Source organism: Vigna angularis, chromosome 4 (assembly GCF_016808095.1).
Source record: "Vigna angularis cultivar LongXiaoDou No.4 chromosome 4, ASM1680809v1, whole genome shotgun sequence".
Classification (NCBI taxonomy): Eukaryota; Viridiplantae; Streptophyta; class Magnoliopsida; order Fabales; family Fabaceae; genus Vigna; species Vigna angularis.
In genome coordinates, this window is record NC_068973.1 from 3,501,645 (window position 1) to 3,519,785 (window position 18,141).

At 36.3% G+C, this 18,141-nt stretch overlaps 1 protein-coding gene across 1 annotated transcript; it reads right to left on the minus strand.

Annotated features, from left to right (window-relative positions):
• Window positions 1–429: 429 nt before the first annotated feature.
• LOC108331823 (diacylglycerol O-acyltransferase 1C) lies at window positions 430–17,471 on the minus strand. Its single transcript, XM_017566782.2, has 16 exons — window positions 16,614–17,471; window positions 16,067–16,147; window positions 15,863–15,936; window positions 15,679–15,754; window positions 15,431–15,498; window positions 14,255–14,378; window positions 13,933–14,031; window positions 12,943–13,044; window positions 12,703–12,839; window positions 5,082–5,163; window positions 4,953–4,973; window positions 4,593–4,655; window positions 3,853–3,900; window positions 1,321–1,383; window positions 988–1,041; window positions 430–874 (listed from the first exon to the last, which is right to left on the minus strand). The coding sequence occupies exons 1-16, from the start codon at window positions 16,965–16,967 to the stop codon at window positions 770–772; spliced, it is 1,551 nt and encodes a 516-aa protein (XP_017422271.1). The 5' UTR covers window positions 16,968–17,471; the 3' UTR covers window positions 430–769.
• Window positions 17,472–18,141: the final 670 nt, after the last annotated feature.

Below are 18,141 nucleotides of genomic sequence, written 5' to 3' on the forward strand. Positions count from 1 at the left end.
AACTTTGATATTTTCTGATTTTCCTTTAAACGTAGGAACTTTATGGTAAATAAAAGGTAGGGAACCGATGGTTGACTTAACACAATAAAGGAATGCTTCTTGGTGATTATGTTATAATGTAGCAACTTATACACGTCATATAATAATACTTTGCTATTTTAAAAAATAAATAAACAAATTATATTATATTCATACAAAATGAATTTTATCAATCAATTAATGATAATTTTATCTATTATATTGTAGCTTTCTGATAATTTTATGCATATAGCGAATTTGAAAAACAATTTTGGTTTCATATTTTGAAAAAAAAAAACTTTTATTAGTACGGGGATGGAAGTAGTAAAAGCCTTTCTTTTCATCATTAACCTTTTTAATTCACGGCAATAGTAACGAAATATAAGTGCAGTAAGATGACTCATACAATAGTGAATGATATCCGTCATCATTTATTGGTTGAATTCCAGAAACAATATACAGTTAAACCAACTTTGGCATTTACAGCTATCCCTAAACTAACTATCACAAACTACTGAGTTTTACTTTAGCGGTTAGCGATTGACATTTTCAAAAATTTCTAGCATATTGATAACAGCGCAAATTAGTACATAGATCAAGAGGAATCGACAATCAAAGACTCAAAAATGAGATGGAATCACTGTCAAAACAGATGATGATCCCCGTACAAAAACAAAGAGGCAACTACTATCAACATTCATTTTACTTTGAAAATGCAAAAGCACATTCACACCACCATGGTAATGCTACCTTAGTCAACTTCTCCTTTTCTATTCATCAAGTCATGGTAGTATAATAGTACGCTCATAGGTTGACCAAGAATACAAAATATGAACCAAAAAATCATATTTCCAACCTGGCATGCATAAAATAAGAATGAAACAACAAATAAATTCACTTGAAGATTATAATTTATGAGATAACTCATTAACAGGCCAAATTTCTTAATAAAACACTTTAGAGTCATACCATTGAGTTCCTGTACTTGTTTTGCAGGTAATTAGTGATCCAGACCAATGGAACCTATAAAGGGAGGGAAATATATTTGCCATTATATGAAAATAAATAAATTCTCACTCCAACCAGAACAAAATGACAACACAAATTTGTCTAGAGAACATTGTCTTGTGTTTGGCCATAGAACAGGAATTAAACTCCCACTGCCTTTTCATTTCTTATGGGGCAAGGTTTGTGGTTGTGGGGGTTGGGAGGTCGAGTTCGTACTAAAATTTGTGCAAATTTTATGCTTAATAACTGAACCTCAATAGTATCCAACTTCTATTGAGAAACAGTAGAATATACCTGAAACATAATTCCTATAAATGCCCACAACTTGAACACGTGGCAAGGAACGGCAATGCATAACTGCACTCAAATGAGAAATTATGAGCAAATTGCTAAAGGAAGAGAAATGAAAGGCAGTACCGTAAATGATTCAACTCAACTCGAGAAAACAATGCCAGTAATGAGTATATGACTATGCTTGTAGAACAAGAATAGACAATACTCTACTGGATGTCTGAACGCCATATAGTGAGGGCATCTAAAATAAATAGCTCTAGATGAGTTGCTATATACTAAATATTTTACTCCATTCCAATTTTGTTGCACGTGTTTGAATTGCTTTAAAAGAAACTCATGGTAATATCAGATAAAATAATATGTCTAGCACACAACACTTTGATCTCAACCAAACCAATGATATTCCGGTTGAGGTCAAGCCAACTAGAGAACATAAAGAGAAGAAATATAGATTTGAGAGAGATATATTTATGAGAATTTTAAGATTCTTACCTTTCATGACAAATTTGAATTTTGAAATTACGTGATTCTTAGTAATCAAACTACTCTAAAAGAATTTAAACTTTTTATTTCTTCTAAAATAACTTATCCAAATACCAAATACCATCTTTTATCATTAAACATTTTCAAAATTTCTCTAGAAAATGATCCATCTACACACATAAAAGTATTATTAAGGATCAATTTTACTAAAATATCCTTATTCTTTTTTCTTAATTTCTATAATGCATGGCTCTCTTTCTTACTCTTAATTTCTATAAATGCGTTATTAAGTATTCCAACGAGTTTTAATACTCAGATAAACATTGACAACGTCAATCAATATACTTATTTTTTGGATGAAAATCAACTGCAAGTGAAGGATAATATTTCACTTTTCCTATAATTCCATATCATCTTTCTTACTTTAAATAACTCAGTTTTTTGGTCAAACCAACTAGAAACTCACCAACATGGTGTTTTTGATGGAGGAATGGAGTGGAGGAGTTTTCCCAAACTTTTATTGTTTGGTTCAATTTTTTGGGGGGAATTGAGGGGAGAAAAAATCTCTCCTCGTCCCAACTTTACTCTCCTCCAATATTGGGAGGATTTGGAAGGGAAATAACTGGATATTAAGTATAATGACTATAATATTTTTACTAATGATTTGAAGCTTAAAATCATAAAGGTACCAGGTAAATTTAATTTTAAAATCTTCCTTCTTGTGAACTAAACAAGAAAAAAACTATCTCTCTTCCCCTTTATTAAACGCCTCCCTTTCTCTCCAAAACAAACATATTGTCTTATCAAAATCTCTCCTTAAAAAATAATAATGCATATTGAAATTAATAATAACTTTCAAAAAACATGAAAATTAAAATATGAATAATACCAATAAAATAGAGTATTATTTTTATTATTATAGCGGAAAATATGATGTATTTTTCTGACTTGGAAAAAATACAAAAAGAGTATAAATAGAATACAAGGGAATAAATTTGAACACTAATCTATCCCTGAAAATCAGGGAAATAATTCTCCCTATACCTAAATAACCGAAATAAGGAAATAAAAAACTGATCTTATTTACATTAAATCCTATTATGGGCTGTACAAATTAGAATTGAATGATTCTTATTGATATGTGTCGATCTCAAACAATTTCTGATTGATATGCGTTGATCTCCAACAATTATCAAGTTGAAAACTTCCCCCAGTATGTTCCACACAAAGTCTTGTGTATTTCCTTTTGACAAAGATATGTTCTCCATCCAAGTGGTTCTTTAATTGTGGTAATTAGGCAATTGTTGGATATGGTCAGAAAAACTAAATTATGATGATGAAAAAAAACAATTTAATTCCAAATTCTCCCAATATGGGAGGAAAAAATTGATTAAGATTCTAAATTATGGCAATCATACAAATTTAGGATTTGCACAATTGTGGTAATTGGGAATTACTCACTATAATTGATACCCATAATATATAATAAAACACATTGGGGGAATGCATTGACACAGATTCAGTCATGTCTCTTGCTATCTCTTCTTCTCAAACATGTTCGAACCATTTGGAGATGTAAGTTCTAAGGTCCAAACATACAATATTTTTTAACTGGATACATAATAAAGTGTGACCCACATGTGCTACCCGAGTGTCAAGGAGGTGTCAATGTCAAGAACACGTCGTCTAACAGAAGCTTGGGTATGCTTCTCGATTCAAACTATTCCCCTATAATCATGTTTGCCATTTTCTTACGATGCTTGATTTTCACCCTTAAAAATGGGTTTGCAATCCAAAATAAAAGGCTGAATAGATCTAAAACATTGATGCTTATGTAAACAGTGACAATACCATTTTTAATATACCATAACTTTATGTAGAGGTATCTAACCATAAATTTTTCACTTCAAACTAAACTTTCTTAAAATATATTTTGCAAAATTAAGATTTAAATTAAACCTTATTAACGTTCGCTCAACCACACTTTATAGCAAACTACCAGAAGGGAGAGATGACAATTAGGGATAGAAAGAGAGATGAACCACACACCTCATGAAAAACAGCAGAAACCAGGAAGGCAATTAATGAAGCACCACCCTGTACAGGACAAAAATCACAATTTCGCATACACAAATAGAACTACGAAATGCAAGATGAAGGTAAAGACCCAAAAGAAGAAGATTATAGAATATGAGAAAAATAAAGTGAGCTCATTTGCTATTCTTATTTATTCATGTCAATATGCATGCAACTAAATATGCCAAAGTCAATATCTGAAGTAACAAAACGAAAAAAGACAACTAAGTCCATGTTTGGACTAAAGATGGGAAAGTTCCAAATACCGTTACTTCAAAAGCAACAAATCTTTCCTTCTCAATTCATGCATTGGAGTGCACAAAAATAATTCCGTAATTTTAAATCAAACATATACCAAGTCTGCAATATGGAATGAACAATTGGAACAAGCACAAAAGATGAAATAAGGTCTGATGTTAGGAAAATCTTAGCAAACATAAACTTCCAGAAAATAGTAATTTTGGTTTATTAGTTTAATAAGCAAAGGAAAATTCCACTATCTTTAGTAAGAGCTCGTTCTTACTCCCAACATAACAATAGCGAATGAAAATTTAAGTGTTTACGTTAATTAAGTAGCAGAACTGAAAACTATTTTTTACATAAATATCCTAAAACAGAAATTTCTAAAGACACTTTTTATTTTGTGCCTAAATTTTGCGTAAAAATGACAGTTTAGGGTCCACTCAGCAGGATGACAGGAAACTTCATTTTACCTTGGGTATACCATTCCTTATGCACGGAAAATATATGTGGCGAACCATCCATTTGTGCACAGGCTGCATTACAAAAGAATCTATTTAGTTGAATAGTAATGGTTGAGAACATCAAATGAAATTTATAAACAAATGCTGATTGTTCTCACATGGTTTCAAAACCAAATAGTCAGCAAATGATTAAGACAGAATACATGGAGAACAAAAGTGCAAGTTATCTTTCTTCCTAAGTTTTTATGTTGTTAAAATAGCATTACAATAGTGAAATAAAAATAAGATATATATTCATAGAAATGAATTTCATGTGAAAACTGCACAAGCATGTCATTTCACACAGGCAGTTATGAAAAGGAAACATACCATATTCCACATCCTCCAATACTGATGACCGCAGCAGCAGAAAGGCATACAACAAAAACAAGTCATAAATTCTCTTCAAGAAAGTCTGATTAACTAAACAGTCCAAAAACATCCCAGAACTGAGCCTACCTCTTCAACAGTTCTTGCATTCCACCAATCTTTATAGAACTCACGATCACCAAATCGGAGAAGCTCTGCAAGTATATTTAACCTACATTGCAGCATTACTTCTTAAGACTACAAATATTACTCGGTTTTTAAAAAAATTATATCAATAAAGGAATATTTTTAAATTAACATTTTTCAGATACTACTTCTAACTACTCCAAATAAGACACGTTGATCATAACTTTAAGGTAGGCACATGAACACAAGAACACATCTAAATTATTTTCCAAAAAAATAGTATTGTCAATGAGAAGGGCAGAAAACATTACAAGTGCAAAGAATGATAAGATATATCGCACCAAAAGTATGCAAACTCATTAATAAAGTAAAACTATGCAATTTCTTAATGTTCAAATAAGTGTCTCGTAATATTTTCAGGTACCTTCAACAAGTCACTTACTTTTACAGAAGTGATCAAGAAACTCCGAGCTTTCAAGATAAAACATATTGTTTCTTCCAGGAGAAGGTTATATGTCCATGGCAATGCATCTCTACTGGTGTTCTATCTGATGTGCAAAAGTCTACAAAATCTTTTGCCCAAGTTCTACCTAATATTGCTATTTGTCCTTCTTCATTGCAATTGCCAATGCGATCCAGGAAAGGTGATTCCATTGCAAACACTGTACCAGAAAATGAGTATCGGGAAGGCCTTGCCAATTGAAAGTTACATCTTCACGGGTTTGAGAATGAAGCTAGAGGTGCTTCGGGCAAAGATCAAGAATTGTCTCATGATTTTATTGGGTCATAGGTTCTGTGAACTTGTCTTTACTAATCAGGATGATTTGAGAGCTATTCTTGCCACTGGGTCTTGGAATTTGCAACCAGAAATCTTGAGGATGCCTTTATGGATTTAAACCTAGAGCATAAAAATATTTGTGCCCAAATTTGAATTAGAGTGTATGACCTCCCTCAAGAATATTGGAGGCCTAAAATCCTTTTTTCTCTAGCAAGTGGTGTTGGAGTGCCTATTTCTCTAGATTCAGAAACTATTAGAAGTTGTTTTGGCCATTTTGCTAGAATTTTTGGTGGATATTGAATTACTAGAGCAACTTCCGGAGCAACTGTTGGTAGAAAGGGAAGACTATGCTTTTTTTGTCTCTATCATGTTTAAGAGATTGCCAGAATTCTGTCATTCTTGCCACATTACCATTCCCGAAAAGTTTGAAATGGTTCTGATAAAACAGGTATGCATGCTGCCAATTTAGGTATTTATCAGGGTAAGTGCATGTCTCCAATGGATAATGAGTGTTGAATATAGTGTAGAACTAGGTATAGGGTTAATCTCCCTTGTATAGAAAATACACATAGGTAAAAATGTATTTGTAATAAAGAGAATGTGGACTAAGCCCAAATACAAACATAGTTAACATAGGGAGATGTTTCTCTAATTAACATAAAATGCAATATATCTAACAATGAGAAACATATTAATAAAGATGATTTGGATAAGTTTTCAGCAGAGTAAGCAGTATAATGGTTCTGATAAGACTGGTATGCATGTGTACAAGGTGTTGTTCAAGCACAGGATCATAGCCTTGCCATTTCAGATCATGAAAACATTGTTGGTCAGCCACAAGAACATAGAGACCAGAGGAATATTGCTGATCAGGAAATGGCTTATAGCTTTGCTATTCTGGAACAGGACAACATAGATGCACAACAGCAATCTGATGTGCTATCTAATTGTAGTAATTTGCCAACTCTAATGGATATTAAAGAGGATATAAGCAAGGATGTGTTTCTTTATGCTGAAGCAAAATTTATAGATGGATTAATCATCAAGAGAGGCTGCTTTTAGCAGTCATGCTTGTGCTCTTGTTTTCTTCAAAAAATATTCATTGAAACCTTTTTTCTAGAGTTCATATGTGTGAGAAATGGAGAGGATTAGGAGAAAATATCCCCTTGTGTTTTGAATACACTAAGGGTAGTTTTATTTATAGTGAAACATAAGGGCCAATGCCCTTAATACAGAATGGGCTAAGCCCAACTAACAGAAAATAAATCCTTAACATCTAACACTCCCCCTCAAGCTGGAGTATATAAATCATATGTTCCAAGCTTGTTACAAAGATAATCAATTCTAGGTCCTCGTAAGGACTTAGTGAATATGTCTGCCAACTGGTTGCTTGAGTTAACAAACTCAGTCTTGATGTCTCCGGATATGATCTTTTCTCGAATAAAGTGACAATCAACTTCAATGTGCTTGGTTCTCTCATGAAAGACAGGGTTAGAGCTGATATGGAGAGCAGCTTGATTATCACATATAAGTGTCATTTGAGTGACATCTCCAAATTTCAATTCACTGAGTAATTGTTTAAGCCACACAAGCTCGCAAGTAGCTGATGCCATAGCTCTATATTCTGCTTCTGCGCTGGACCTTGCCACAACACTTTGCTTCTTACTTTTCCATGATATTAGGTTGCCACCAACAGAGACACAATATCCAGAAGTAGATCTCCTATCAGACGGGGAACCAGCCCAGTCAGCATCTGAATAACAAACGATTTTTGTATCGTTGTTAGGACCATATAGCAAACCTTTTCCAGGTGATCCTTTAATATACTTCAGTATGCGAACAACCGCATCCCAATGGTCTTCACATGGGGAGTTTAGGAATTGACTCACAACGCTAACTGCGAAGGAAATGTCAGGACGTGTAACAGTAAGATAGTTTAATTTGCCAACTAGTCTTCTGTACCGTTCAGGATCTGAGAAAGGCTCCCCCTGATTTGGTAGGAGTTTGATGTTAGGATCCATAGGTGTCTCAACAGATTTAGAGTTCATTAACCCTGTTTCCTCCAAGATGTCTAACGCATACTTCCTCTGAGATATGACAATACCGGTGTTGGATTGTGCTACTTCAATACCCAAAAAATACCGGAGTTTGCCAAGATCTTTGGTTTGAAAATGATGGCAAAGGTGTTGTTTCATCTTAGAGATGCCAAGATATTCACTTCCTGTGAGAACAATATCATCGACATACACTATTAAGTAGATACATCCAGCATTTGAGTGGCGATAGAACACTGAATGATCCGCTTCACTGCGAGACATACCAAATTGTTGAACAACACAGCTAAATTTACCAAACCAGGCCCGAGGAGATTGTTTTAGGCCATATAAGGATTTGCGAAGACGACATACCAATCCAGATGACTCCCCCTGAGCAACAAAGCCAGGCGGTTGCTCCATATAAATTTCTTCATGCAAATCACCATTAAGGAAAGCATTTTTGACATCAAGTTGGTGAAGAGGCCATTGGCGAAGAGCGGCCATGGCAATGAATAGGCGAACAGAGGTCATTTTTGCCACTGGAGAAAAGGTATCACCATAATCCAAACCAAAAATCTGTGTGTAGCCTTTGGCAACCAATCGAGCTTTGAGACGATCAATAGTGCCATCAGGACCAACCTTGATAGCATACACCCACCTGCAACCAACAACAGACTGTCCAGATGGTAATTGGACAAGCTCCCAAGTTCCACTTTTCTGTAAAGCACTTAATTCATCCAGCATAGCTTGACGCCAGCCAGGATGAGTTAAGGCGTCACCCACAGAGTGGGGAATGGACACAGAAGAAATGGATGAGAGACATGTATAAAAAGATGGTGACAATCTGTGGTAACTAAGAACAGTATAATGGGGAGAAGTGTTACGGGTAGAGCGTATACCTTTACGAAGGGCAATGGGCAGGTCAGACTCATTTGCTGGAGCCGGAGGAGACACAGGAACCGGCACTGGAAGTGAGTCATGAGGGAGACGATTGCGACGACTATACACCTGAAGGGGTGGTGGTGAAGGACGATCCTGTGGTGAATGAGAGTCCAAAGAAGGAGGAGACAAAATGGGTGGAGCATCACTAGGAGAATCACAGAAAATAGGAATATCAACAGTAACAGGTGGAGGTTCAAAACTCGAAGATAGATGTGAAAAGTAGAAAGAAGATTCATCAAAAGTAACATCAGCAGAGATAAAATGACGATTGAGGGAAGGGGAAAAACACTTATAGCCCTTTTGTGACCGTGGAAATCCTAAGAAGACACATTTGTGAGACCTAGGAGATAACTTATCAAGACCAGGACTAAAATCATGAACAAAACAAGTAGACCCAAAAACTCTAAGAGGTAAAGGATGTAGAGGATCTTGAGGAAACAAGATAGAATGAGGGATTTTGTTATCTAAGACGGAAGATGGCATGCGGTTTATAAGATAACATGCCGTGAGAACGGCGTCACCCCAAAAACGTGAGGGTACTTGACCATGAATTAGAAGAGTACGAGTTGTCTCAATAAGGTGTCTATTCTTGCGCTCAGCCACCCCATTTTGTTGAGGGGTATAAGCACATGAGGTTTGGTGAAGAATACCATGAGAAGCCATAAAATGTGTAAACGATTGAGAAAGGTATTCACGACCATTATCACTACGTAGAGTTCGAATAGAAACCCCAAACTGTGTTTTTATTTCATTGAAAAATAATTGGAAAATAGGAAACAACTCAGAACGATTCTTCATTAAAAACAACCAAGTACATCTTGAGTAGTCATCAATAAAAGTAACAAAATACTGAAAACCTAAATTGGACTTAACACGACTAGGTCCCCAAATGTCAGAATGAACCAATGAAAAAGGGGACGATGCCCGTTGTGAGACACTACGAGGAAAGGAACTACGAGTATGCTTTCCTAACTGACAAGACTCGCACGACAAACTTGATAATTGTGACAATCTCGGGACAAGTTGTTGTAGTTTGGCAAGACTAGGATGACCTAACTGAGCATGAAGAAGGGATGGTGACTCCATGATTACGCCAACATGTGGAGAAGGGCGGAGATGGTATAGGCCATGAGACTCACATCCTGTGCCAATCATGTGTTTCGAACTCCGGTCCTGCAACCAAACAGAATCTTTAGTAAATGAGATAACACAATTAAGGGTACGAGTTAGACGACTTATGGACAATAAGTTGAAAGGAGACCCGGGAACATAAAGTACATGATCAATGGATATGGACGGAAAAATATCAACAGTACCAACACCATGAGATGAGACTCTAGACCCATCAGCCATTGTTACCGAGGGTAAGTTATCCGGACATGACAAAGAAGAAAATAAGGACTTGTTACCAGTGATATGATCGGTGGCGCCTGAGTCAAGGACCCAAGATCCGAGGGAGTGAAAGTGAGTCAGACCAACAAAAGGTGTACCTGTACGTGCAACAGATGCAGATGTAGTGGAACTAGAGTGCTGACGATCCTCATACCATCTGAGAAATTCGTTAAAGATTGCAGGTTTTTCTACGGTATTAGATGAAGTAGGAGGGTCTCCAGATGGTTCAGAATTGGCCATTGCTACAGGTCGAGGAGGTCGTCCATGAAGTGCATAACATTGATCAATTTTGTGGCCTAACTTGCCACAGTGGTCACATTTTGTAACACGTCCTTTATTTTGCCTGCGAGGCCGACTTCGATCATTACGTTGGATAGCCATAACTGAGGAGTCATCAATATGAGGAGATGTCTCAGTGACTGGTTTGCTCGGTATACGCAGAAGAGCTGAACAAGTAGAAGTAAAGTTGGGTATGACAGGAGAACCCAAAATCTGATCACGGACATGAGAGATATCATCAGAGAGTCCGTATAAAGCCAACAACATGAAGAACTTTGATCGTTGTTCCAGTTCTTCAGCAGGAGTGGGAGCAGGAGGTAATATATCATTAAAATCATGAAGAAGGGCATGAATTTTACCCAAATATTCGGCCATGGGACCATGATTGCGTGGACCAATAACAGTTAATAGGTCCTGACAAACACCATACAGGCGTTGAGTGTCATTTGTGTACAACAACTTCGCCTGTGCCCAAACTTCTGAACATGTTTCATATGATCGAAACATTTGTTTCAACGAGGAGTGAATGGTGGATTTTATGACAATGCATAGCTGAGCATCAATTTTCATCCAGCGGGAAGTGTCATCCGTTGTAGCAGTAGTCACATCTTGAGTAAGGTGATCTAAGTACCCTTGACTCTTCAACCAAAGTTTGATGTCAGACGCCCATGTTGCATGATTTGTGCCATCTAACTTGTCAATAGACAAGTGTACATTCACATAATTGGTGTATATTGAAGGATCAGAAGAAGAGCCACCAACATAAGTGTTCGTAGAAGAGGAAGATGCCATGGAGAAGGAGAAACCCTAAAAATCCAAAGTGCTCCGATTGACGCAACGATCACAGATCCAGAAAGAGGACGAGGAGGCGATCACGGCGGTCCAGATCGGCGACGGAACTCTCCGGCGACGCGCCGTCACGCGCGGTGGGAAGCGGCGGCTCCGGCGATTCTGGCGGCGGCGCGTGGAGGCGCGTGACTGGTCCGTTGGCTGCGATATTTGTACCACGGTGGTCGCCCGGGCGAGACGATGCCGATGATGTGGTCGTCGGTCAATTCTGGAACTCCGGCGGCGGCGGAGGCGGCGGCGGCGACAGCGGCGGCCACAGTGGCGGCGGCGGCGGCGATGAGTTGTGTCGGAAACTAGAGTTGGCTGGACCTAATCCTATGCTCTAGATACCATGTGAGAAATGGAGAGGATTAGGAGAAAATATCCCCTTGTGTTTTGAATACACTAAGGGTAGTTTTATTTATAGTGAAACATAAGGGCCAATGCCCTTAATACAGAATGGGCTAAGCCCAACTAACAGAAAATAAATCCTTAACATCTAACAATATGAAAGATGAGGATTCACTTTCTGACATCATGATTAGAAGATTGTAGAATTGAAGAGGAGTACTTGGTAGAACAAAGTGACGAATTCTATGTATGCCTTAATCATTGGTTCATCGGGCTGTTCTCAAATTGAATGACAGAAAGTCACCAAAGCAGATGAAGTGGTAGTGACAGACGAGAGGTGGAGAAGAATCCATTAGAGATCAATAGCTCTAGATATCATATAGAAGTGATACTAAAAAATAAACTAAGAAAAATCTTGATTTCATTAGAGTTGTTAGAATTAGTATTAAACTTTGTAACACATCACTTTACACCAAATCAAGATACTCTTATATTGAGAATTCCTTTTCTCTCCCTCTTTGTCTACCTAAACCCTACATTTTCAAAGTTTACATGTGCCAGAGAAAATTGCTTAAAATGAAAATGACAACAGGTAGTTCCGCAATAAAGAGAGGTCACAAACTTAATTTTACATCTTAAAAATCATATACTTTAGACAACAAAAACCAAATACATGACTTTTAAACAGCTAGATATATTAATCAATGTTGCAATTAGACACCTAAAAGAATCAACATCATAAGAAAATTTCCAAGGATGAAGTCAAGTTTTGGCCATTGCAAGTGCTGTTGCCCTTCAATCTTCACAGCAATAAACACAAACACCAAGATATAAAATTCTTCAATTTATTGTAACAGTATGTGAATATTTTTTTCAAACGAGCATATACATGAAAAAAAGAGAGGAAATACACAAGAATTAATAGATACAATTCTTCAATTTATTGTAACATCAACTTCATGCGAACATTATTTTTTAAAAAGAACATACACACAAAAAAGAGAGAGGAAATACACACCAAAGATGGAAAAAGCAGTAGAACATGCAGAGCCACACATATACATTGGGAACAGAAAGCTTCAGTATTCTTTCAATGGCATATAGAAGGTTTCCTTTCAAAGGATGATGTGAATTTTGTACAATTGGATTCATATACTGCAGAGTAATGAACAAAATGACACCACGTAATTAGTGAATGGAAATTAGAGGAGAGAAAGGGCAACAATAAACACTAAATTTGTTAAAGGGTAGCGCTTACTTGCTCTATTATAAATCCCATTACTCCAGTAAATATTATCAGCTTGACAAGTTGACGAAACACCCAACCCTTTCGAACAGAAGGGGTGCGAGGATAGCTTGTCTGTAACAGTAATTTATCACAAAGGGCATTTTAAGTGTAAAATACATGAGTAAAAATTGCATGGTAGAAATCAACACACAGATGCATTTTGGCAAGTGCAGAAACAAGTGAACAGCAGAAAATGCTTAAACAAAATCTGTGAAATTTCACAACTTAATCCTACCATGGTGAACATATTACAATCTTCTTCCTGCTCTTTTCCTATTGACCAAGCAAAAAATATAGTGAACAGCACATTTCCTCCATAAAAAAACACCAATAACAACTGAAGCTGACAAAGCTAACCAGTCTAAGTAAGAGTCCCATAAATATACCCTTTCATGTTATCAGTGATGTTATAGCAAGTTCCTAAAATGATCTCTAGCACCAGGATAAAATGAGAAACAACTGCCTACCCATTTAAAATGTAACTAGATCAGCAAGTCCTATTCTACCCCTTCAAAATTAGAGGATGGAGGAAGATGCAACAAACAGAATATGACAAAAACAATCTCATTACAACAGAGGAATGTTACGGGTTTAGTATTGAGTAGGAAGATACAAGTGAAGCAGGATAGTGAACTTTGGTAGTTCTGCAACATATTTCATCATGCAATGTGTTGAGCTGACTAAGAAAAAATTACCATGCTTTAGAAATATTTACTCTTTCCATTAAAATCATGACACTCAGCATGTATGGATTCAGACTGCAGCCCTAAAGACCTAAAATGCATAAAACACCAATGACACTGGTGCAGAAAAGTCCATAAAATAGTGTCTTTATGTTCTTCATTTGGAAAAAAAGTACACTCAAATGTCAGTGAGAGGTGCATCCAAAAATGCTACAACAACAATAAAAATAATTTTGCAAACAAAAAGTAAACAACTCACTTAAAATGCTTACACTACCTGATAGCACAATGTAGGTGCAACCATGAAGTATGCCAAACTCCCGATCGTCACAGTATATGGATGCTCCATAATCAAAGTATTGGGTAATGTTTCTCCCTATAACGCAGGGAATCATTATTGAATAAGGGGGGAAACAGAACATTTATCTTACATTGATCATGATAAAAAAAAACTGTATTTTCCATATGATTTAGTTTTAGAACACAAGAACCACAACTACAGTTTGGTAATTCATCCTGTTCAAAAACTAAGCATCCATAAAGTGTATAGGATATGATTTTATTTAAATATATAATCTTGGATGAAACTTAATGACTACCTTTTCTTTTGAAACAGCAAGTGCTCTCATGTCATAGTTTGTATGGGCATATGACACCAATTTTAACCACACAATGCAAGTAAATAGCATTAACGTGACACCGGATACAAAAGCCGAATCACACCTGCCCAGAAAAAGTAAAATATCCATGAGCTATCTTTGCTATATTGGTATCTAAGAAATGAACCATACCAGAGGCTACAGCCATTACATCCAACAAGCAGACCTCTATACCATATCCCTTACAAGGAAAACAATGTCTAAAAAGAAAGGCAAATATGTAATCACCATTTCTGTTACTGGCAATGGGATTTTACTTTGATCCTATGGTTAATTAAGTGATTGCAGATGTTACATGGATGTCAGTCAAACGCATATGCAGCATATGATAACTCTTTAAATGGTTTTAATAGACTGGGCTGTAGCTATTATCACAGAGTACGTTGAAAAAGCAAAAAAGTTGTTTTCAATTTTTTCTTTGACATAACCTGATAGAACACTGAAATTTGAGATTCAGGCACACTAATTAAACCAAAAAATACAGCTGAAATATTCCCTGAATTGTGACAACTTCTTCAGATAATAACTCTCTCCAAAGAACTTCCAAATACACTCTGCTTGCTACCTTTCCAGCAGGGCTTTCTTAATACGAATTTAAATAATAACCGCTTGCACAAAACTCAAAAATTGCCTACCATCAGACCATACATAAAAAAGCTACTCCTAAAATACATAACTGAACCTAATAAAAACAATACACAGATTTAATATGTAACTACTCTTAATTTATTCCATTAAGTGTCATAACTGCCCCTGATCCCACTATAACCCTTTCTATTTCAAACAATAATTTCAAAGATAATCAATCTAGTTTCAAAATTTTATGAACCAAATGTTAAATGAGGTGTCATCAAAGGGCATTAAATCTCTTCTCAAATACAAGTTCCATCCCACTAGGTAAAGTTGGCAACTCTTTTCCCAAAATGCCAAAAATTACAATACTATAATTCCTTCCTGGATATGACATTATCTTGTGACTATACTGTCTTTTCTCATGTTAATTTCATATTATATTCACAAATACTTACAGAATTTACTATGATATGGCGTAAAATAACAAATGACAATGAAAGAATAAATTGAAAACCTGGAATACCTTTTCAAGACTACACTGACCTGAGTATTACTAAAACTGGGTAGGATAATTCAACAGTTGAGATGACTAGATGAAGTAAAACAACAACCTGCAATATTCAATTCAACATTTCCATGCATGTAAATATAAAAAATCATGTGATTAAATTATTTTATGTCAAATTCTGAAATTATTGTGACTTGTAGAAGAATCAAGGAATTAATGTTTGATCACATATTTTTTTCTTGTAAATTGTAATAAAAACTTAGCTAGTGACCAGACCACTTACCCGTTCAGAAATACACTTTTGCTGTGCCAACCTTTCCACTATAAAGGCAGCAAGTGGAAATATGTTTAGACTAAGACTGCAAACATAGCATATAAACAGTTTCAGAATGTCTGAAAATTTAAGATTTCATCCTCAAAATATATACACAGCACAATCTATTCCTCAGGGGATTCATTAGGCATACCAGCACATGAAGAGGGGCCAATCTCGCAATGATTTTGAACTAAACCAAAAGCCATACTTAATTAACCAACCATACTGCAAACACATAATACAAGAAACGTGCACAGAGATAAAGAAGTTAAAACAATCATACAGAGCTTAATGTATGCTTACATTTTAAAGATCCAAATCTAGCATGATTGGAAAAAAAAATGGAAGAAGATACCTTCATTAAGTTCTCAATGATAAGTCTGCTGTTCACCGCAACAAGAACTACTATACAGAGATTGAACAGTCCTGCGTGACTCTGTAGCACATTGATTAATGACTATTAGTAATCATTCCCCTCCAAAGTAAACTAGAATCTCTCAATTTATATTTAATGAAACACAAAAATTGACAAACCAGTACTCGTGATCGTAAATTAAAAAGAAGCATGCAACTAAGACTTACAGACCTGGGAATTCAGTCAACAAAAAAAACATTAAATTCATATACGATCATTTATACGTACGCAAATTACAATGTTTCCATAATTTGAATTAAATGTTTAAAGCAGAGTATATAATTGTCTCAACAACAAAATCCCTGACTCAATGACATCTAGTGGAGGCAATAGCACAAACACTAGATATTTTTAATAATTGTTATGATTGTCAAAAACTCCTGAAAACAGTTTAGGTCGCCATTTTCATTTTCTTCAATTCAGTGGACTACGAGGCACGAAACTTGTCATGGACGATTGAAATCAAGCAATGGCACAAGAAAAATACCTGTCTGAAAATGTTATCGGAGCTGAGCGGGCTCTCCTTGATTCTGCGGTGAGCAGGAACGGAGGGACGGTAAGCGTATTTGACATCGATGACTTGTTCTCCGTGCTCTTTCCGAGCGTCATTGTTAACAATATGATCGGAGGCTGCATGATTCGACTTGCAATCTTTATTGTCGTCGACGTTTTTGTTGTTCAAGGATTCCTGGAAGCCAGAACTTCTGGCGGCATCTTCGGCATCGAAGCAGCTGCCCGGGGAGGTGGCGCTGGACCTGCGCCGCAGAGAAAGAAGTCTGAGATCTGAGTCGCTTTGACCGGTGGCGGTGCCTACGCTTTCAGGCGCATCGGAGATCGCCATCGGCGAGGATTAACGGTTTGTATGCTCTGTTGCCACACGGCACTCACGTGGCAGTGCAAAACGGTTCGTTTTTTATGGTAAAAAAGACTGCTAATGTGTTTTATTTATACAGAGAGAGAGAGAGAGAGAGAGAGAGAGAGAGAGAGAGAGAGAGAGAGAGAGAGAGAGAGAGAGAGAGAGAGAGAGAGAGAGAGAGAGAGAGAGAGAGAGAGAGAGAGAGAAGAAGAAGAAGAAGAATCGGAATCAATTAAGAGAAAGATTCGAAAGGAAATTCGGCTAAGTGGCGAGAAATGTCGTGAGAGAGAGTAAAGTGAAAATATTTAAATTGTACATGTTTGGTTAAAAATAAAAGGGAAAACAATGGGTGAGGGTGTGACGAAGAAGAGGTGGCATGTGAGAGAAGAATAATATTGTTTTTGCGTTCTGTTTATTTATTCTTGTTTTGTTGTTTTTCGTTGCTTGTTTCTTAGAGGAGTTATTTTGAAATGGAAGTAAACATGGGCTAGGGGAAGACGGTATTGAAGAAGAGCACATCACATATATATATATATATTGGAAGGTTCCCCATACCTGTGAAGAAAATTACGCGGGAGGCAACCTTTCCGTTGACACGTAAACGCGGACTTTTGTTTCTCAAGCAATAAAAAAAAATGAATGCTCCATTAAATTGCTACGTCTAGGAAACCAAAAAAGCGCGCCCAAGGCTCTTAATCCATACTAACTCCTACCTCTAGGCGCTAATTTTGTCCTTTCTTTATATTAAAAGTTTACATTAATATTTTCTTTACGTGGTCTTCACCAATATCATCTAAAAACGCCGCAGTGAAGTTTCAATAATGATCACTCAAATTAAATTTTACATTCTTTTTGATTGTTGCAGGTTAATGACTAGCCTTCGGTTACATTGCTACTCTTGATCTTTAAACATTTCAAATTTTGCAAACGCGACATTTGATAATACTCAACGACCAACCGTGACTTCCGACCCTTTGCTTATTAAACGCGATAATCAGACACTGAATACAAGTGGAAACGGAGACGTAATACCTACTATAAAACTGGTTTTATTCTCCTTTACGGGTATCAATATTAAAATACGAGTCCATTGACGATACATCGGAATTACGTGTAAGGTTGCTCAAAAGATTCAAAAGATCACAATTTTAAATTTTTT

What these genes read in the sequence shown, in the direction of transcription:
- LOC108331823 (XM_017566782.2), bottom strand. Translation starts at nt 16,967, where the DNA reads ATGGCGATCTCCGATGCGCCTGAAAGCGTAGGCACCGCCACCGGTCAA. An exon ending in TGGCCCCTCTTCATGTGCTG is followed by an intron (nt 15,755 to 15,862) that starts GTATGCCTAATG and finishes CTATGTTTGCAG; the next exon opens with TCTTAGTCTAAACATATTTC. An exon ending in ATGCAAGAACTGTTGAAGAG is followed by an intron (nt 4,974 to 5,081) that starts GTAGGCTCAGTT and finishes TGCGGTCATCAG; the next exon opens with TATTGGAGGATGTGGAATAT.